This window comes from Cetorhinus maximus, chromosome 5 (assembly GCF_964194155.1).
Source record: "Cetorhinus maximus chromosome 5, sCetMax3.hap1.1, whole genome shotgun sequence".
NCBI classification, from domain to species: Eukaryota; Metazoa; Chordata; class Chondrichthyes; order Lamniformes; family Cetorhinidae; genus Cetorhinus; species Cetorhinus maximus.
In genome coordinates this window covers 97880805-97902691 of record NC_135883.1, presented here as the reverse complement: position 1 = coordinate 97902691, position 21887 = coordinate 97880805, and the positions used below count along the sequence as shown (strand labels likewise).

The following is a 21887-nucleotide window of genomic DNA, read 5'->3' as shown; positions in this document are numbered from 1 at the left end:
TTACTCTAACATCATCCCTATCAATGTTTGGGTAATTAAAGTCCCCCCAATATCATCCCTCTATAGTTTTTGCACATACCTGTGATTTCCCTACAGATTTACCCTTCTATACCTCCCTCACTATTTGGAGGCTTATAGTGTAGCACAAATGAAAAAAAACTAAATACTCACCTCAGTACTGTCCCATCTTCACCCAGCTTCAGTAAATTTCCATCTTCCAGGTCCAAAAGCAAGCCTTTGAAACTGCCAAAAAAACAAGACAGGTTGAAGACTGACAAACAATACTGAAATTCAGAAGTTCAGTCATAAAATTTATTGATTTAGGTCTATTTATTCTTCTATCATTAGGAGTGCTCAATATTTTGAATTGTTGGATTGTGCACCCTCTCAATCTTTTTTTGACCAACAATCATACTATGAACTGCATTCATTTAAGTTTTGAGACAATGGACTGAGTTGTCCTGGCCCACTGAGGTCCGGCAGGGAGGCAGAAGGGCTGGCAGTATGGCAGTGGAAAGCGTCGAGAGTCAAATGTCTCCCCTTCGTCATGGCAAAATGCCAGCAAACAAGAAGCTTAGCAGTGCTGGGGACTAAATGAGCCACTAAACAGTACAATTAAGGTCCACTTCCTACCTATTTTGTCCGCATCTGGAGAACCTGCCATGGCATGCACTGACTGCCTGGTGGCTTTCCCATGGACTCGCAGGTTGTGGAGCCCTCCTTAATGGGCACTCCGTGGCCCAGGCACGGGCCCCATCCCCCCCCAACAAACCCCTACCACTGGTAACAGCCACGCCCCAGCACTGATGACATTGATACATCATGACTCCACCTCTCTCATCCCTGCCTGCCTGTCCGCAACCTCCCATGAAGACCTACCTGCTCTTTGAGAGCGCCTCTCCATTGAGACAATCTTATCCTGGAGAAGGTGGAAAAGGGAACCAGCTGGAAGGAAAAAAATCATCACTCGATCTCAGGCCAACACTAATCATCTGTGCCAGCTGTGGAAGGGACTGTCACTCACGAATCAGCCTCTACAGCCACAAGAGACGATGTTCAATACAAAAGTAACATACACCTATCGTCTATCGTCTCCCAAGGCAGATGGATGCCATCGTCCTGGAGCTTCAGCCTCAGCAGCAGCCACCACTAGCAGTGACGCTACCATGACTACTGAGCTGCAGGCCCTTTGATTGGGCCAGCAGCTCTAGGGGGTACACTGTTGTACTCAATTGAACAGTAGTCCCAGCCAGCGGCGGCAAAATGTCACCCCAGAGTCCCACCACCCGGCAAAACAGGGCCAGCTCCCATTTTTGGCCTTAATGGTGGGACTTCAGCCTCCCCCAATGAAGCTACATTTGTACAATGATAACACTACTGTGGAGTATTTTGATTTGTTTATATCAGAGTCAGGACTTAAGAATGAAAAAGAGAACATCCCTGAAGGTGGAAATTATGCTCTGCTTTATTTCAGGGTCAGGTTAGGGCTTCATTCCGGATTTGACTTGGCAATTTCTTAGAATGTGGAGCTGGGGGCCATGATCAGATCAGCCAGGATCTCATTTAAGGGTACAGCAAGCTCGAGGGCCAAATGGCCCTCTCCTGCTCCTAATTCACACTTACAAATTATGTTTGTTGCCTGAGCCAATTCAGCTGCAACTTGGTATTCTCTCCTTTTTTGTAGTTTTGGGAATATTTCCCAAATTCTTTAGTCGTTCATCAACTCATGAAGCATTAGCTGTTACTGTTCTATCTTTTGCAAGTTGATGGTTTTATAACACATTTTTACAATTGTTCTTCGCTTTCACTCCTCCTCAAGAGTTTAAATGTTCCATCTGTTTCTTTTTTGATGTTGGCTTATGTTTAACTACAAAAAATTCCATGGTGGAGCTTTGGTTTTCTTCCTTATAAACATCCGGGTTTGAACCACAAATAAGAGAAAGATGCACTTTGTCTCACAAGCTGCCAAATGTCAACAACTTTCTTAATTCTTTTTAATTATTTTCTTTACAATTATATGCTGTTCAAACAAGATAGTTTAAAATGGGAAATAATTGGAAATGTCAGGAATCAAAAAAAAAGTGTTTTAAGTGTGTTCCTTGAATTCTAATGAAAAGTCATATCTGGACAATTCTGGCATTTTCAATACTTATTTCAAAACCACTGATGTCCTGTGGTGCTGCTCACACTTAGTTGGAAAATCAGTATTATTACAAATAATATGTGATATTATTTTGCTGTTAAGGAGTTGCATTTAAGTTCATTGGTCTATGGCTACAATGTTCAATTGCCTATCTGAACTCAGCTCGAGTTTATCCGTTTCTTTCTGCAGGGAATGGTGCAAATTGGAATATAACCTTCAGTTTCATGCTGGAGTTCAGAAGCACGAAGGATTTTAAGATGGCTTTGCATATGTAGTGAATTGCAAAACCTGTAACCTAAACCATTTTTACTACAGGGTCCCCTGTGTCATTGCATATGCTAAGTTAGATGAATTGTTGCTGAAAAAGGGCTATGTAATTATGAATGTCATGTTATTCCACTAATAAGACAGAGTTGTGTCTCTTTGAGGCCACAAAGTGTAACTGTTGTCAGAGTTTACTTGGTCTTCAAACCGGAAGTTACAGTAGCGGCTTTTTTTTTCATCTATTAGAAGGAATGAATGATTAGCAAGGTCACTCTGTTATAGGCACTCCATGAGCCAAATGGTGGACTCTTGCTTCGATTTCTTATGAAATTACTCGATTTTTAAGATATTTTCTTTTGAATTGTAACACAGAAATTTTTAACACTTATGCTGCAGAATATCAGGTCTTAAAACTCGTCCAAGTAAAAATTAAAGTCAGAAAAAAATATTCACGAGTTGCCCAGATGCTTCTGGAAAGCTGAAGGGTCACTTTCCACAGTAGCTGCTGATACTTGGGTTTCCTCATTGGAGCAGTCGGGGCTAGTTGGTTCTCTTTTCTCTTGGAGAGTGTGGTGTTGATTAGGAATCCTCCTTTAAGAATTCTCAGTTTGCAGCAATGAGGTCTTCTTATGAGTTTTCAAATCACAAACAACTCAGCTTTGATGAGGGAAGTAAGACTGTTATCCCTTCTATCCCTCAGGCAGACTCACTGTCAGTTCAAATCCAGTATATTTCACCCATGAGCTGGGTCACAGGACCTCTCTTTGATTTCAATCTGGGCTTATCTTAGTCACTGTCTCGAAGCTCTGCGTCTCCATAAAGCAGTTTATATCCTTCGTAAATGCAGCATGGTAGTTGCTGTAGGCCAGTGTCTTTTGCTTAGCAAAAGTGTTCTTTTCAAATAGCTCTGTATATCCAGCCATGTCATAATAAATTAAGAATCTATATCACACATCTTCATAACAACTGGAATGACTGTTTACTAACAGATCTCCTGAAACATTGTTCAGTGAGTCACAGAATGTTCTATTTATAAAAATTGACCATAAGACGTAGGAGCAGAAGCAAGCCATTTGGCCCATTGAGGCTGCTCCGCCACTCAATAAGATCATGGCTGATCTGGTAATCCTCAACTCCACTTTCCTACCTTTTCCCCATAACTCTTGATTCCCTTACTGATTAAAAATCTATCTCAGCCTTGAATATACTTAACGACCCAGCCTCTACAGTCCTCTGCTGTAAAGAATTCCACAGATTGACTACCCTCTGAGGGAAGAAATTCCTCCTCATCTTAAATGGATGACCCCTTACTCTGAGATTATGCCCTCTGGTCCTAGACTCTCCCACAAGGGGAAACAACCTCTCAGCATCTACCCTGTCAAGCCCCCTAAGAACTTAATGGGCAGAAATTTTCACTCGTTGGGCGGGCACGCACCCGACCTGCTCAAGCGTGAAATGACGCGCGTTGACGTCAGTCAAACGTGCCAAAGTCAATGCACAGTCGCGCGATAATTCGGTCGGCGGGCACACGCCGGAGCTGGCAGTGCACCCGCCGACAATTAAAAGGCCCGTTAAGACCATTAAGTTATCAATTAATGTAAAGTTTTCACTGCCTGTCCAACCTAAGAGTTGGTGGGAAGGCAAAAAGGTCATGCGGCCTTTGCATTTTTTTGGAAACCTTATCCACGGGCAGGATGAGGTTTCCAAAAGCAAATAAAAATAAAATAAAAACTTTAATTTTTCATTAACAACATGTCCCTGCTAATGTGCCAGAGGAACATGAAGGGAATGGTTTATAACACTTTTATCTTTAAATTTTTTTTCTTCTCTTCATCTCCCTGAGGCAGCTCCGTGCCTCAGGGAGATTATGCAGTGCTCACTCACACGCATGCTCGAAGTTCACACTTGGCCGGCTCACACTCTCCCGACCTCCCGTACAGGAAGCACTCAGCGCTGCCGCTCACATTTCACATTGGGCGAGCCTTAATTGGCCCACCAGCGTGAAATCATGGTGCGGCGTCGATCGTGGTCGGTTTCCCGCCTGCCTTCGCCAAGCCTGCCCGCCAAGGGCAAAATTCTGCCCTATATGTTTCAGTCTCTTCTATACTCCAATGAGTACAGGCCCAACCTACTCAGCCTCTCCTCATAAGAAAATCCCTCCACACCGGGGATCAACTTAGTGAACCTTCTCTGGACTGCCTCCATGCCAGTATATCTTTCCTTAGATAAGGGGACCAAAACTCTTCACAGTATTCTAGGTTTTTGGGATTCATGCACATGGGCTCCCAAATCCTCTGTGCTGCAGCTTTCTGCAGTCTTTCTCCATTTAAATAATATTCAACTCCTCTATTCTTCCTGACAAAGTGCGTAACATCACATTTTTCCACATGATATTTCATCTGCAAAGTTTTTGCCCACTCACTTAACCTGCCTGTATCCCTCTGTAGACTTTTGGTGTCATCCTCACCACTTGCCTTCCCACCTATTTTCGTGTCATCAGCTAACTTGACGATAGTACATTCACTTCCCTCATCTAAGTCAACCACATATATTGTAAATAATTGTAGCCCCAGCACTGATCCCTGTGGCACTCCACTAGTTACAGGTTGCCATGCAGGGATATCCCATTCTGTAGCATTGATTGGGTTAACCACTAATTTACCATAATTGAATAACTTAAATTCTATTGATACTGTTGAAGGGGGCTCAAGATTATACAGATATAGCACTTGTATAAAGCACTGTAAACATGACCAACGGATTACAATGGTCAGGCTAATATTGTGATATGCCCTTATTGAGCGCACAGGAATCCCAAACATCGGGCAAAAATTGTGAACCTATGAAGTCTCCTAGCAAGTAGTAGCAACTTATCACAAAACTATTTTATCAACTTATTCCCACTCCATCCGGTGAATAAGATAACGAGATTCCCTATCTGTGCTGAGCTAGATTTCAGCCTTCAATCTCTACCTCTCCACAGCTAAGCAAGAAAGGGACCCTTAATGAAAAATTCAAAAATTGTAAAGCAGTAGATTTTTACACTTGTCTTTTTATCATTAACTTTGGTTCCTCTTTTCTGTGTAGATTTTTAGTTCCAGGTATACTCCCTTTTCTAATTTCTTAAATAACTGAACGCCTCCTATTTTGGAGAGGTTTAATCCTTCCCTACCTGCTCATTTATTATTTCACCATAGTTAGCTGCTTAATTGCACGCTTTCACTGTTTTATTGATTTTTCATAGACACAAATGCATTATTTATTCCTAGTTCTCTCGGGTTAATAACATATTACTCTTCACTCTACCTCGCTAAAAACTTTACTAATAAATATAAGCGCTGTAGCTAATCATTATCAATTACACTCTGCCCTAAGCAATCCAACAAAATTAGCTAGCCTACATGGACTATACTCAAGCATTCAAGACATCAATACAATGTTGCTAAAAGCCAAGAAATTCCAACCTTTCTCCCCCTCTGTCCTTACAAAGTGCTACCAAATCTCCAACCTCTCTTACCTCTTCAATGTCCTTAAATGCGCTGCCTCCCAAAGCTCTGCCACTCTTTCCCAGAAATCTGTTTGACTCCTTCCAATCAGGTTTCCACCTCTGCCACAGAACCAAAACAGCCTTTACCAAAAGCGCAAGTTACATTACATGTGACAGCAACTGTGGTAAACAATCCCTCCCTATCCTTCTCTGCAGCCTTTAATATAGTTGACCACATTATTCTCCAACAGTTTCATCATCCAATTGGACAGAACTGCACCTGCTGATTGTATTCTTATCTATCTAGTACAGGTTCCATTTATATATAGAGGACACCCAGCTCTCAGTCGCCACCACCTCTCTTGACTACTCCACTGTTTTTAAATTGTCAGACTGCTGGTCTGACATCCAGTACTAGATAGCAGAAATTTCTTCCAATCAAATATTAGCAAGACCAAAGCCCACTGTCTTCAATCCCTGCAGAAATTCCAATCCCTAGCTAGTCTCAATCCCTCCCCCAGCAATGGTGGAGGCAAATCCAGATCATTTGAAACCTTGGTGTCAATTTTTTACCCCAAGATGAGCATCCACCCACTTATCCCCTCTGTCACCAAGAGCGCCTATTTCCAGCTCCGTAATATCATTCAGCGCCATCTCAGTTCATCTGGTGACATCCTTGTCCATGTTATTTGTTACCTCTAGACTTGACTATTCCAACTCATTTCTGATGGCCTTCCATCTTCTAGCCTCCATATCTTGATTTCAGCAAAAACTCTGCTGCCCATATCCTAAGTCGGACTAAGACCCATTCCACACCACCCCCCCACACCACCGCCCTACCCCCCACCCCTCCCCCTGTACTTGTTGGCCTACACTGGCTCCCAATCCGGCAATGCCTCAACTTTAAAATTCTCATGCTTGTTTTCAAATTTCTCCATGGCTTCACTCTCTTTATTTCTGCAATCTCCTCCTGCAAATTATCTGTGCTCTTCCATTTCTGACCTCTTGCACATCATTCACTTTATACTGCTTCAAATCATATCAAAGGCTGCAGAAAGAGAAGGATGAGGTGGGATTGTTTACCACAGTTGCAGTCACATATCGTAATTTTTTTACTTTGATAAAGGCTGTTTTGGTACTGTGGCAAAGATGGAAACCTGAGTGGAGGGATTCCAACAGATTTCTGGGAAAGATGGGCTGAGATTTGGGAGGCAATTAGCGACCATCCCTTCAGCTGCCTAGGGCAAGTTACGGAATTCGCTCCCTAAAGCTTCCCATCTCAATTGCCAAAGTATGTCCTGTCCACAAAAAGCAGGACAAATCCAATCCAACCAAACACCGCCCTATCAGTTTATTCTCAACCATCGACAAAGTGATGGAAACAGTCATCGACAGTGCTATCAAGCAGCACTTGCTCAGCAATAAGCTGCTCACTGATGCTCAGTTTGGGTTCTGCCAATGCAACTTGGCTTCTGACCTCATTACAGCCTTGGTCCAAACATGGACGGAATTGCTGAACTCAAGGTGAAGTGAGAGTAACTGCCCTTGACATCAAGGCGGCATTTGGCCAAATGTGGCAGCAAGGAGCCCTAGCAAAACCGACATCAATGGGAATCAGGGAGAAAGCTCTCTACTGGTTAAAGTCACACCTAGCACAGAGGAAGATGGCTGTGGTTGTTGGAGGTCAATCATCTCAGCCCCAGGTCGTCAATGCAGGAGTTCCTAATGGCAATTTTCTAGGCCCAACCATCTTCAAATGCTTCATCAATGACCTTCCCTTCATCATACGGTCAGAACTGGAATCTATGCTGATGAATGCACAATATTCAGCACCATTCACAACTCCTCAGATAGTGAATAATCTGTGTCCATATGCAGAAAGATCTGGACAGCATTCGGGCTTGGGTTGATAAGTGGCAAGTAACATTCATGCCACACAATTGTCAGGCAATGATCATCACCAACAAGAGAAAATCTAATCATCTTCCCTTGGATTACCTTTGCTTAATCCTCCACCATAAACATCTTGGGATTTACCATGAACCAGAAACTTAATTGGTCTCGCCAAATAAATACTGTAGCTACAAGAAGAAGCCAGAGACTGGGAATTCTCTGGCAAGAAACTGCATGGGAAGACCACCACCTGCAAGTTTCTGTCCAAGACACACACACCATCCTCACTCGGAACTGTATCACCATTCCTTCACTGCAACTGGGTCAAAATCTTGAAACTCCCTTCTTAACAGCACTGTGGGTGTACCTACGCCACAAAGATTGCAGCGGTTCTAGAAGGTGCCTCACCAACACCTTCTCAAGGGCAATTAGAGATGGGCAATAAATTCTGGTCTAGCCAGCAATGTCCACACCTTGTGAAAGAATTTTAAAAAACTCACCTCCTGACTCCCCGAAGCAGGTCCATTGTCTACAAAACACATGTCAGGAATGAGAGAGAATTTTCTCCACTTGTCTAGATGAGTATGGCTCCAACACTCAAGAAGCTCGACATAATCCAAGGCAAAGCAGCTCTCTTGAGCAGCATCCATCCACCATCTTAATCACTGATGCCCTCCACCACCGCAGCAGTGCGTGCCATCTGCAAGATGCACTGCTGCAACTCACCAAGGCTTCTTCAACAGCACCTTCCAAACCCATGACCTCAACCACCCAGAAGGATAAGGGCGGAAGACGCATGGGAACACCACCACCTGCAAGTTCCCCTCCAAGTTTTACACAATCCTGACTTGGAACTATATTGCCATTCCTGCACGTCATTAAGTCAAAAACCTGGAACTCCCTCCCTAACAGCACTGTAGGAGTTAATTACACCAGATGGACTGCAGTGCTTCAAGAAGGCAGCTCACCACCACATTCCCAAGAGCAATTAGGGGTAACAAATGCGCCTTGCCAGTGATGCTTACATTCCATGAAAATTTTTTTTTAAATCTCTTGTTATTCTTGCAAAAGTGTCAGCTCTCTGTCAACCTACCCATGAGTTTCAAGAAGTTGCTGCATTTGCATGGTAAATATGAATTACATGAAAGACAGAATCACAGAATTGTTGCGGCGCAGAAGGAGGCCATTCAGCTCATCGTGTCTGCATCAGCTCTCCAAATGAGCATTATGACTTAGTGCCATTCTCCTGCCTTTTCCCCACACCCTTGCACATTATTTGAATAGAAACAATCATTCAATGCCCTCTTGAATTCCTCAGTTGAACCTGCCTCCACCACATTGCCAGGCAGTGCATTCCAGACTTGAAGTATCCGTTGTGTGAAAGAAGTTTTTCTCACATCACATGTGCTGCTTTTGCAAATCACTTTAATCTGTGCCCTCTCATTCTCGAGATCCTTTTATGAGTGGGAAAGGTTTCTCCCTATCTACTCTATCCAGCCCCCTCATGATTTTAAACACCCTTGTCAAATCTCCTCTTAGCCATCTCTTCTCCAAGGAGAACAGTCCCAACCTCTCCAATCTGTCTTCGTAACTGAAGTTTCTCATCCCTGCAACCATTTTTGTAAACCTCTACACTTTCTCCAATGCATTCACATCCTTTCTATTGTGCAATGCCCAGAACTGTACACAATACTCCAGCTGAGGTCTAGCTAGCGTCTTCAGCATAACCTCCTTGCTCTTGTATTCTATGCCCCTATTAATAAAGCCCAGGATACAATATGCTTTATTAACTGCTCTCTCCACCTGTCCTTCAATAATCTATGCACCTAGACACCCAGGTCTCTCTGCTCCTGCATCCTCTTAAGAATCGTACCCCTTATTTTATATTGTCTCTCCATGTTCTTCCTACAAAAATGCATCATCTCATACTTCTCCACATTGAACTTCATCTGCCACCTTTCTGCCCACTCCAACAAATTGTCTACATCCTTTTGAAATTCTACACGGTCCTCCTCATAGTTTATAATGCTTCCAAGTTTCGTATCATCTGCAAACTTTGAAATTGCCCCCTGCACACCAAGTTCCAGACCATTAATATATATCAGGAAAAGCAAGGGTCCCAATACCCACCCCTGGCGAACTCCACTACAAACCTTTCGTCAGCCTGAAAAAATCCATTGACCATTACTCTATGTTTCCTATCACTCAGGCAATTTTGCATCCATGTTGCTACTGTCCTTTTCATTCCATGAGCTATAACTTTTCTCACATGTCTGTTTTGTGGCATTGTATCGAATGCTTTTTGAAAGTCCATGTAGACCACATCAACAGCATTACCCTCAACAACCCTCTCTGTTACCTCTTCAAAGAAAACTCCAGCAAGTTAGTTAAACACAATTTCCCCTTTAGAAATCCATGCTGGCTCTTCCTAATCAGGCCACATTTTTCCATGTGACTGCTAATTCGACCCCAAATAATTGCTTCTGGAAGCTTCCCACTACTGAAGTTAAACTGACTGGTCTGTAACTGCTGGGCTTATGTTGACAACCTTTTTTGAACAAGGGTGTAGTGTTTGAAATTCTCCAATCCTCTGGCGCCTCCCCTGAGTCTATGAAAGACTGAAAGATCATGCCTAGTGCCCCTGAAATTTCCACTCTCACTTCTCACACGACAGGATTGGCACAAAGAACCTTTTATTAATGTGATTTATGTTACTCTCATGACAGAGCTGAACAAGCTGAGCTCTGCATTAAAGTATAATAATTTTCATAATATTTTTCTGGTTAATTGTAAAGTAGGTTTATGGGAGTAAGTATAGTTGGGTTTGTCTGTGTGCGATTTAATTACATTTGGAGTCAAATAGACTGCAAGTTTAAATCATCAAAAGCAGCTAGGTGCTTGACATGCTAACATATAAACATGGATGCTGGCTTAGCATGTAACGGGTGAAGGGAATGCGCATTTTTAGGTGAATGAAGGGAGATTTGGATTTCAAAGGGATCTCAGTCTGTTTCCGGCTAGGCAGGTTAGCAAGGCTAATTTTGCTGAAAGGTTACTGGAAATTGTAGCAACATGAAAGTTTTTATATTGCGAGGGAGATATGTTTTCAAAGACATATGGGTCAATAGAATTTACATATTAAAAAGAGAGAAACATATACAAAGGAGAATGAAAGGTTATGTGTCAGAAAACCATGTAAGATCTATCAGGAGTGTGTAAAATAGTCTTAATGAAATCTCCAACATTTGTGCATAAATTTGCTATATAACGAAGCTGAAGTTGGAATTTCACTGCCCAAGATATTGCGTTAAGCTGCTGAGTGGTTTAAATCTAAAATCTATTGTGGACCGTTGCCTTAAAGGGAGAGTAAGTGGGGTTCATGTTAATTTGGAATTTTAGGAGTTATTATAGTAGTAATTGTAGTCTTATGTATGTGCTTGACATCTTTTATTTTGTTAATAAATATTTTAATTAAATTTTTTTAAATCTCTAAAAGTCTTGGTGGACTTAATACTTCTGAATTCAGTGCACACATCTCTTACTAAATACAAGTTGCAAAACCGTTGTAATTGCGCAATCAAGTTTCACTCATGGATTTGATCCGCCTGGCACACATCATCTGCTATGTCATAACAGCCCAGAAAGAGAACAAACAAAACTATACAGCCTCATTCTTTCAGGTAGTAAACTGTTCTTATATTTTTAAAACTGTATATGTTTTAATACTTTTCTCACTTTTCCTTTGTCTTTTTTCCTCAACCTTTCTTTCTCTCTTGTTATTACTTATTTTTCTGTCTCAAATTTAACTCTAAGTCACCATGTTCCCTTCTTTATGCTTCTGTTTCTTTCCCTAAATTGGTTAAGGAGGTAGTCTGCTGGTGTCATTGTTTGTCAAGGTCCCAGATGCCCCGCTGATCTCGCCGTGCTATCAGCTTGCACTTCCAGCAATTTACAGCATAAAAGATTGTCAAGTTGAAGGGAGAGGGGAGAAAAGTCTAACTGGGCCCTGCTTTTAAGCTTCAATATTAAAAATGTTGAAAATTTTAAAAGAAGGGCTACCATTTTTTGCAACAAGAAATATTGAAAAGGAAAGGACTCACCAAAAATCCCAACAGTCAGGAGCCACAGTCATAAGTTCCCGATCATAGCCTTTTTGTTCAACTAAGAACTGAGCAAAGCTATCATATATCAGCTGAAAAATTCAAAGAGAAATACAACATTAGTTACAATAAATGAGAGCATGTAGCCAAGTGCATAGTGCAAAAGGTTATTCAACAGAGGAAGTACTAACTTAAATCTCTATAAAAATACGTTTTCCATTTTTAGCAACTCAATAGGCAAGCTTCAAGTAATTTCAATATCTCAGATTGCTAGGAATAAGTATGAAAAGCACAGGATTAGAACACATTTATTTTGATATGTCTATATGAAGTAGTCTTTAGTTCTTATTTATCCAAATAGAATTTTGGGTGTAACATATACAATGCTAATAAAATATTCTCGCATTTGGTGTTTCACATGTCCCAGTCCTCTACCTTGGTAACAACTGGCAATTGTTCTGACAAAAAAAATTCTTCCTCATTGTTATGAATCTGCAGATCCATTAGGAATATTTAACCAAATTACATTAACATTCTTAGATTCCCAAACAGGTTTTCTGACTTTTTTCTGCCAAAGAAATGCCATAGTTCTAAAATCTGCTTTACTTCATTACAATATTGAAGAGGTCAGGAGCTCTAATTGGAATCACTAATTAGAAACCATATTTTATGCAGCTAATCATGCCGAAGCATAAATGCATATTGCCACAGCACTGTCACAATCACTTCATTCTCCAACAACCTGTTGAGCCCCTGGCATCCATATAAACAGGTCCATGAAATCTCTATGAAAATATGCAACCAGGAGTATAGTAAGTTGACTCACAGTGCTTCCATTTCTGAAAACTATATTTAGTCAAATTCAGCCAGAGCTACTCAGATGAAATTCTTCCCTCTCTGTCTGCTGCAAAAGAGTCTGAAATGAACTTTTAGCAGTGCATGGGGCTTCAGTGCTAAACTGGGACTCAATGACAATCTCACTCAAAGAACTTAAGGAAGGATGGGGTGTAACATTGAATATTCAGACTGCTACATTAGTGGGTTATCTTCTCAGCTTAACATTAGGGTATTGCTATAGCAGAACAGAGAGATGTCATAGTCTAAAGCAAGGAATATCCAACTCTTGCACTCAGGCCAACACTGATGAAGCACTGACATCCCTCATCCTTGATAAACACAGGCAAAAGAGAATAAAAATTACAAAGTTAAACAAAGTCTACCAACTGCATCAGCAGTATTCTTTTTTTCAATGTGCATAATGTTTGTGTTTAGTGTAAAATTTTAAAATGCAAACCTACAACTTCTTTACTTCCAATTAAAGGTACATTTCACTCAGGAAAATCAGGGCAGCAAGTACCATGAACAGCCTGACTTGTTACCACAATAACATTAGCAAACAACATATAAGTCAATATAAGTCAACTACAATATTTTTCCCTATGTGACTATTTTTGAAGAGTCTAGACAATATAAATTTTCACATTAAACCTTCTATATGAAGATCATACCATTTTAGAAACAGGAGTAGGAGTAGGTCTCACAGCCCATCGAGCCTGCTCCGCCATTCAATACGATCATGGCTGATCTTGGGCTTCAACTCCAATTGCCCACCTGCTCCCCATATCCCTTAATTCTCTGAGACACCAAAAATTTGTCTATCCCAGTCTTAAACGTATTCAACAATGGAGTCAACTTGAATAATCATCATTGAATGACTGACGAACATTTAGGTTTCTGAACTGCACACTGTGTATCAAAGTGGTTTTTACAGATATGTGTAACATGTTTGCAGTGCCCCTTTAAGTTGCTTTTGCCAACATACAAGAAACCTTAAACAGAAATTTGGCTAAACGTCTGAAAAAAATTAAGTTAAATTTTAATAGTTCCATGAGTTGCATAGCTGTGTGACCCTGAAAGAGACAATTCTAACTTGGAATAGGAGCTCCACTTCGACCAAAAGGGGCTTCTCACAAGAAATAAACATTCAGTTTCAAAAAAGGCATTACTAAATGAATAATTATTTAGTTTGCTATTGTGTTCACAACCTGAATATTTGATCCAGAGATGAACGTCCTATCATGCCATCACTAACACCACCCATTTCCACCTCTATAACATCACCATACTTCAGAACACCTGCCTCAACTAATTTGCTGTTGAAACTCTCATTCATGCTACTGTTGCCTCTAGATTTTACTACTCCAATGCACTCCTGGGTGTTCACCCACATTCCATCCTCCGTAAACCGGAGGTCAACAAAAATGCTGCTGCCCATGTCCTAGCTTGCATTCATCTATCACCCCTGTGCTCACTGATCTACATCAGCCCACAGTGAAGTTTCATCTTGATTTTAAAATTTTCATCTTTACTTTCAAATCCCTCCCCATCTCTAATCTCCCCAGAACCCTTTGAGATACTTGCACTCCTCTAATTCTGGCCTCTTAACCATCGCCAATTTTAATCGCACCACCATGGGTGGCCCTGCTTTCGGCTGCCCAGATCCCAAGCTCTGGAATGCCCTCACTACAACTCTCCACCTCTGTACCTCGCTTTCTTCCTTTAAGACACTCCTTAAATCCTACTTCCTTGGCCAAGCTTTCAGTCATCTGACCTAATGTCCCCTTATGTGGCTCGGCATCATACTTTGTTTCACAATGCTCCTGTGAAGCATCATGGGAAGTTTTACTATGTTAATGGCGCTGTACATATACGAGTTGCTGTTGTCTGGTGAATGGGGCTGAGAAAATGCTGCATTCATTCCTACCTCAAAGTCCTATACAAGGTAAATTCTCAATAATGTAAAAGTCTAAAAATTATTACCCCCTTAATGATTGTACCTTTAATCAGAAGTAAAGGAGATTTATGTTTGCATTTTTAAATCTTATTTTAAACACATACATGCACATTTCCTACAAGAGTATAACATTGTAATAATGATCTTAAAACATGGTTGCATGTCACTTATATTTTCAACATAGCTCATGGGGCGCAGTTCAAATAAATGCTCATGTGCACCAATCCATGATTAGTGCAAGTATTAGAAATGGTTTCATATTCTTTTCCATAAATGTTGCTTGCTGTGTTGCCTGGATACAACCTTCACTGATGCAATGTAATGAAAATAGGAATTCAACACCACAAATGTTAGAGATGAGATTCTGGTTGTCATCTTTGACAATAGTTAGCACTTTAGAAAAGTCAAGTATGCTTGCTTCCTCACCCCTCCCCCCAAACAAAAATCCATAAATGTTATAGTATCGTTCAGAGTTCTGCGCACTAATTGCATATAGACATATGCAATATCTGCTTAAGGTATGAACCCTATAATTCCAACAGTTTAGCTCATTGACTGCATAATGTCATTTGTACTGCATTTTTGACAATGTTCATTTCAACCACAATAAATGGAGAAGATATTATATAATGATTCAAAGAATTCAGATTATTTACCTTTCCCCACCATGTTCACTATTCAACCCCAGCAGTTTCTCTGCAGGTGCCACTTCCTTTTCTATAACAGCCTTCTCCCCTATAAAACAGCTACCGGCAATAATCTTTAGCCCAAAAATGTCTGTCCAACCAGGGCAAGTGATTTGTTGAGGCACAATATACCTCTCAAAGTTTTACATAAAACCTGGCAATTTGCAATTTTGCATAAAATGCCCAAGATCATCAAAAATACCAAGTTCTGAACAGATTTTAACAAAACAATTCCTGCAACAAGCTATTTGTGCTACTTACAACCTTCAATCACATTTCTAGTCAGTAAACACCTGCCCCCTTCCTCAATTCAGTTCTCATAGAAAAACTGATGCAATTGAGTAATGCCCAAAAAACCCATAAACCAACAGACCCAATTATAACTGGTTAGAAAAATAGAATATAACCCCCCAAATCTCATGTAATTAAAAAGTAGAATTGACATATTCAAGTTAACTCTGTTTCTCTCTCTGCTAGGCCTGCTGAGTTTTTTCCAGCATTTTCTGTTTTTCTTTCAGATTTCCAGCATCCACAGTATTTTGCTTTTATCTAACATATTCAAGGATGGCCCTGCTGTTCAGATATTTACCAAGTTCTAGTTTCACTGACATGGGAATAGCTAATTTCTCAGGAGATCTGTTGCAAAAATAAAAGTAACTGTGGGGAAAAAAATGTCTCAACTTGTTTAATTCTGTGACTTTTGCACAGAGCACTGGTCTGAAGCATTTATCCCTGATCAGCAATACCGATCATTGGTCTCATTTGCCGTTTGTGTGACCTTGCGGTGTGTAACTTGCCTGCTGTTTAGAGTACACTTGGAAAAATTATTCATTCATTGCAAATGAAGCATGGAGTGTCCTGAAGACGTGAAATGAATTAAAGAAATGCACGTTCCCATCACCTAGCCCATCTATACATCCACATTAGCTCAAAAGATTGTCAGAAATGAGCAAGTGGAGGAAAAGGAACATGGAAATTTATTTTTTTAGCGACTTACAGTGTGTGCAAAGAGAATGGGGGGAGGGGGGTGTAGATTTGGGACATTACTAATTTCACCGATAACTAAATAACAGTGATTCAGCTGCTAGGGGATGAAAGTGTAAGTGATGGCACGGTGCAGCTGGGCCGAATGGCCTTTGTGAGAGTGAATGGGATGTACTTATTAAAGAGGTTTGTTTTCGGGACTGAAACGCCACATTATTTTGGCGGCTGAGGGATGTTTATCATTTGATAATCAGTCGGGGGGAGGGGGAGGTTACAAGGCAGCATCACAGGAGGAAACTGAAGACAAACACTTAGTCAAATGGAAAGAGAGTGAGCAGCCACAGGTCCTGTCCTGGCGGAGCTGGGCCTGGCCCGGACTCTCCGGGCCCGCTCACTGCTGCAGCCAGGCTCCAGGCGGCCTTTCTGCTGCCGGTTCACGGGCTGCCCGCTCATTCAGCCGGAGGTAGAGAGGGGAGGGGGAGCCGACCCCGGGCCCCGCTTTAAACTCACCGCGAAGGTGTCGCTCACATTGTACCGGCACAAGGTATGGTCTAGATCGAAGCCGATCACATCGCAGTCCGCCAGCGAGAAATGTTCGGCCATGGCGGCGGAATAAAGACAGCGATCACCGGTTCCCTCCACTCTGCCGTCTGCCGCAGCACCGCGTCAACACGGGGAGGAGCCTGGACACCTGGGGGAGGCGCCCCGGGTACCTGGAGGCGGGGCCTGGGCATCAGGAGGCGGGGCCTGGGCATCAGGAGGCGGGGCCTGGGCATCAGGAGGCGGGACCTGGGCATCAGGAGGCGGGACCTGAACAGTAGGGGCGGGGCCTAAACAGTATGGGGCGGGGCCTGAGTAGGGGGGCGGGGTCTGAACAGTAGGGGGCGGGCCTGGACACCTGGGGGCGTGGCCTGGACACCTGGGGGTGGGGCTTGGGCACCTTAGGGAGGGGTAGCTACACCTAGGGGAGGGGCCCAGACACCTGGGGGAGGAGCCTGGACATCTTGGGGAACGGTGCAAGGAGGGGTGGTATGAGCAAGTGGGGGAGGGTCCTGGGCACTTGGGGTTAGGACATTGACGTGTGGACGAAGGGTATGGGCCAGCGGGGAAAGAACTTAAACAACTGGGGAGGGGCTTGTGTACCAGGGAGAGAGGCATCGACACCTGGAGGCGGGGCCTGGGCACCCAGGGGCAAGGCATCGACATCTGGTGGAGGGGCCTGGAATCCTGGGGGTGTGGCCTGGACACCTGTGGGAGGGGTATCAGCAAATGGGGAGGGGCCTGGGCATCTGGGGGAGGGTTTAAGGCCACTGGGGGAGGTGCCTGGGCACCTGAGGGGAGGGGCCAGGTCATGTTGGGGAGAGACCAGGGCATCTGGGGCCTGGGCCTGAGCACCAGGGAGTGGGTTGGACTACTCAGGGAAGGACCTGGAAATTTTGGGGTGAGGCCTGGACAACTGTGGGAAGCCGGACTGGGTATATCAGAATGGTGCCTGGACAACCTGGGGAAGGGCCTATGCACCAGGGGTTGAGGGGGATGGACTAGGCACCTGAGGGATGGGCCTGCCACCTGGAGACCAGGCCTCAGCTGTTTGTGGAGGTAAAGAGCCTGGATACCTGGGGAGGGGCCTGGACATCTGGGGGCAGGGCTTGGGAGTCTCTGGGTGGCCTGGATACCTGGGGGTGGCGCCTGAATAAGGGATTTGGACACCTGGGCGTGTGACCCTCGCCACATGGAGAGGGAATTAAACTTTAGAGGAGGGACCTCAAAACCTGGGGGCATGGCTGCAACTTCCAAGGAAGGAGTCTGGGTACTTCGCAGCTGGGCCTCAACACCCCGGGGAGGGGCCTGGACAACTGGCAATGGGTCCTGAACACCTGAGAGAGGGAGTAGGCACCTGAGGACAGAATCTAGGCACCAGGATGAGATGCCTTGACACCTGGTAGATGGGCTTCAAAATCTGGGGTGGGGCCTGGGCACCTGGGAAGATGGTCCTGGACACTTGGGGGAGTGGTCCTCAGCATCTGGAGGAGTCATGACACTTGAGGGAGAAGCCTTGCCACCTGGGGGTAGGGCCTTGACTTCTAGGAGGTGGGGGGGAAGGGGACCTGGACAAATAAGGGATGGGCCTAGTTATCTGGAGGAACAGCGTGGCACAATTGGAGGAGGTGACCCTACACATACTCCCATGGATAATGACTCACCAGAGTTGCAAGGACAAGAGGCGCTACAATGAGCTGCATACCTCTACCAGACTGATCATTGAGAAGACAAGTGGATTTTAAAGGGATGCTTCCTTGCCTTGACAGGTCAACAGCAGTTCTTCATTATGATTCAGACCCTGTCTCCTTCAGAGTGGTAATCTGCTTTATACTGCATAACCTTACAATCCAAAAAAATTCTGGGCATGGATATTCCTAGCATAGTGGCGCTATCATGTGGAACCAAATCAACATGAAGGAGAGATGACCATTACTCTCAGGACTTTTAGTGGCTGCAGCAAGGGCCAATTGTGCAAAGCATAATTAATCATAGAACCATAGAAACGTTACAGCACAGAAGGAAGCCATTCAGCCCATCTTGTCCTTGCCAGCCTGAGGACACCCAGGTGCCCTTTCTAATCCCACCTTCCTGCACCTGGCCCACAGCCCTGCAGCTTACAGCGCTTAAGGTGCAGATCCAGGTACTTTTTAAAAGAGTTTAGAGTTTCTGCCTCTACCACCAACTTGGGCAGCGAATTCCAGACACCCACTACCCTCTGCGTAAAAAAGTTCTTCCTCATGTCCCCCCTACACCCTCTGCCACTTATCCTGAATCTATGTCCCCTGGTTCTAGAATTCACCACCAAGGGAAACAATTTTATCCCGTCTACTCTATCTATTTCCCTCATAATTTTGTACACCTCAATCAAGTCACCTCTCAGCCTTCTTTGTGCTAAGGAAAATAACCCCAACCTATCCAATCTCTCCTCTTGGCTACACTTTTCTAACCCTGGCAACATTCTTGTAAACCTCCTCTGCACTCTCTCCAGAGCTATTACGTCCTTCCTGTAATGTGGTGACCAGAACTGCACACAATACTCCAGTTGTGGCCTCACCAGTGTTTTATACAATTCCAACATTATATCCTTACTTTTATATTCTATACCTCTGCCATGAGGGAGAGCATTCCATATGCCTTCTTTACAACCTTGTCTACTTGAACTGCTGCCTTCAGGGACCTGTGTACTTGTACACCAAGATCTCTCACTTCATCTACCCCTCTTAGTAATTTATTTTGTAATCCCTGTAACTGTTTGAGCTCCCTAAATGTATGACCTCACACTTCTCTATGTTAAAATCCATCTGCCACTTTACCACCCACTCCACCATCTATATCGTTTTGGAGATTATGACTATCCTCTACACTATCCACTACTCGGCTAATCTTTGTGTCATCTGCAAATTTCCCAATTGTGCCCCCCACGTTCACGTCCAAATCGTCAATATATAACACATCAGCAAGGGTCCCAACACCAAGCCCTGTAGAACACCACTTGAGACAACCTTCCATTCGCAAGGGCATCCATCGACCATTACCCTTTGTTTCCTGTTACAAAGCCAACCTTTAATCCAGTTTGCCACATTACCCTGAATCCCATTGATGAAGCATTTCCATCTGCTTAACATCCATCCATCTATTTAATATCTAACAACCATAACTCAATCTCCCCCACCTTTGAATAGATGGAAAACCCTTTAGTTCAGCATCAGTCCTATAATATCAAATCACATTGGATTTTTTTTGGCCCTTCCTAATCATGTAAGGCTTAATCGTCTGATTAAATAAATCAGTAATAAATAAGTGCACTCTTTCCTGTATGAATATAATCTCCACAAATAACAAATACCAAAAATTAAAAGAATTTCAATTTTGGAGCCATCAGGAGGGGGATGGGAGTGATTGGGAAAGTTGGGTGTGCAATTGGGATGGGATCAAATGGTGGCTGGCAATGGAGCAGTAAAACCTGCTTAAATATTGTTCTCATCCTTACTGAACTAAGTTCCATTTCCCAGTACATCAAATGTAGCATCCTTGCCCACTTCTACAAACATGTCCTCTTCACATGATATTCCATCACCCGTCTCCAGCCTTATGTCTCCTTTCATACCCTTTGATCCTCTCTGTTCTATATATCCAACCACTGCTTCACCATGGTAACAACGTCTTTATCAGTCGTGGTCCTACATTCTGGAATTCTATCGCAAAATCTACTCCGACTCTACTTTTGTACCCACCTTTAGATATCTGTGAAAAGCCCAGCTGTCTGACCAAGCCTTTATCGACTTAATTTAACTCATGACAGATGCTTAATGTACATTCTTCTCTTTTTCTGTGAAGCACCTTAGAATTATTTTCAATGTTAAAGACGCTATTTAAATGCTGACACCTGAAATTTCTAGACTTGGGAACGTGATAACAAGACCTATGCTGCACAAGGGGCATAAATTTGGAATTGGTTCTACCAATTCCCCATATTTCCCTGCCTGTGACACAAAATTTTGACAGGGGTTACTTGTCCTCGCCCACCTCTGACCTGATGTTATTGAAAGAAGCCAGACTGGTTGTTAATGTTCCTTCAGCAGAAATCCTGCTAGATTCCCTGCAGCTAACGTAAAACAAAATCTGCACAGCACAGTTAGCTGCATAGCCATCAATTGCTGTTAGAAAAATGGCAAGTGTGAAAGGGAGGTGTTTTTTAAAAGATTTCTTGTGCCTTCAGCCACTATGGCCCAATAGAATTACATAGAATATGGAGCAGAAACACAGGCCATTCAGCACAATTGTTCATGCTGGTTCTTATGCTCTACAAGAGCCTACTCCCAACTGTCTTCATTTCACCCTATTGCCATAGATTTCTACTCCTTTCTTTCTTACACGTTTATTTAGCTTACCTTTAAATGCATTCATGCTACTCGCCCTTTCGTCTTGAGCGCAGCATCCTAACCACTCTCTGAATAAAGAAGTTTCTCCTGATTTCCCTACTGGATTTATTAGTGACTACCTCACATTTATGCTCCCTAGTTTTGCTCTTGCCTTCAAGTAGAAACATTTTTTTCATCTCTGCCCTATCAAATTATTTCATAATCTTAGACAACTCTATTAGGCCACCTCTCAGTCTTGTCTTTTCTAGAGAAAACAGCCTGGGCCTTTCGAGTCTTTCTTGATAGTATAACCTTTCTACACCTTGATGAAGGCGTTTCACACTGGTTTTCCTGACTGCCTGTAGAACATATATCTGGGAATCACTGCAAGTGGTATTAAATTTAGATAACCCTGTCCTTGGGTATATTTTGGACAGGGTCAAGCTGGACCTGACTGGTAGCCTGAAGTCCAATGGCACCTCATTTGTGTGATTGAGGAATTTTAGCCCCAATTGTTGCTGTTGTTGCATCCTGTTTTCCCCCCAAGCACTCTTATGACCCAACTTGCTGCCAATGCAGCTACTAATCCTCTTCTTCCACATTCTGGCAGCCCCAGTGGTCTCACAACCCAA

General features: G+C 43.1%; 1 protein-coding gene across 1 annotated transcript in view; it reads right to left on the bottom strand.

Moving 5' to 3' along the window:
• nt5dc1 (5'-nucleotidase domain containing 1) overlaps positions 1–17022 on the bottom strand; it is a 644476-nt gene extending 627454 nt beyond the window's left edge. The window contains exons 1-3 of the mRNA XM_078542226.1: positions 16862–17022; positions 11888–11979; positions 172–243 (exon numbers count right to left, since the gene is read on the bottom strand). Of these exons, the coding sequence (XP_078398352.1) occupies positions 172–243; positions 11888–11979; positions 16862–16954 (257 nt within the window). The 5' untranslated portion in view covers positions 16955–17022. The remainder of the gene's footprint in view (positions 1–171; positions 244–11887; positions 11980–16861) is intronic.
• Between the last annotated feature and the right edge of the window lie 4865 nt (positions 17023–21887).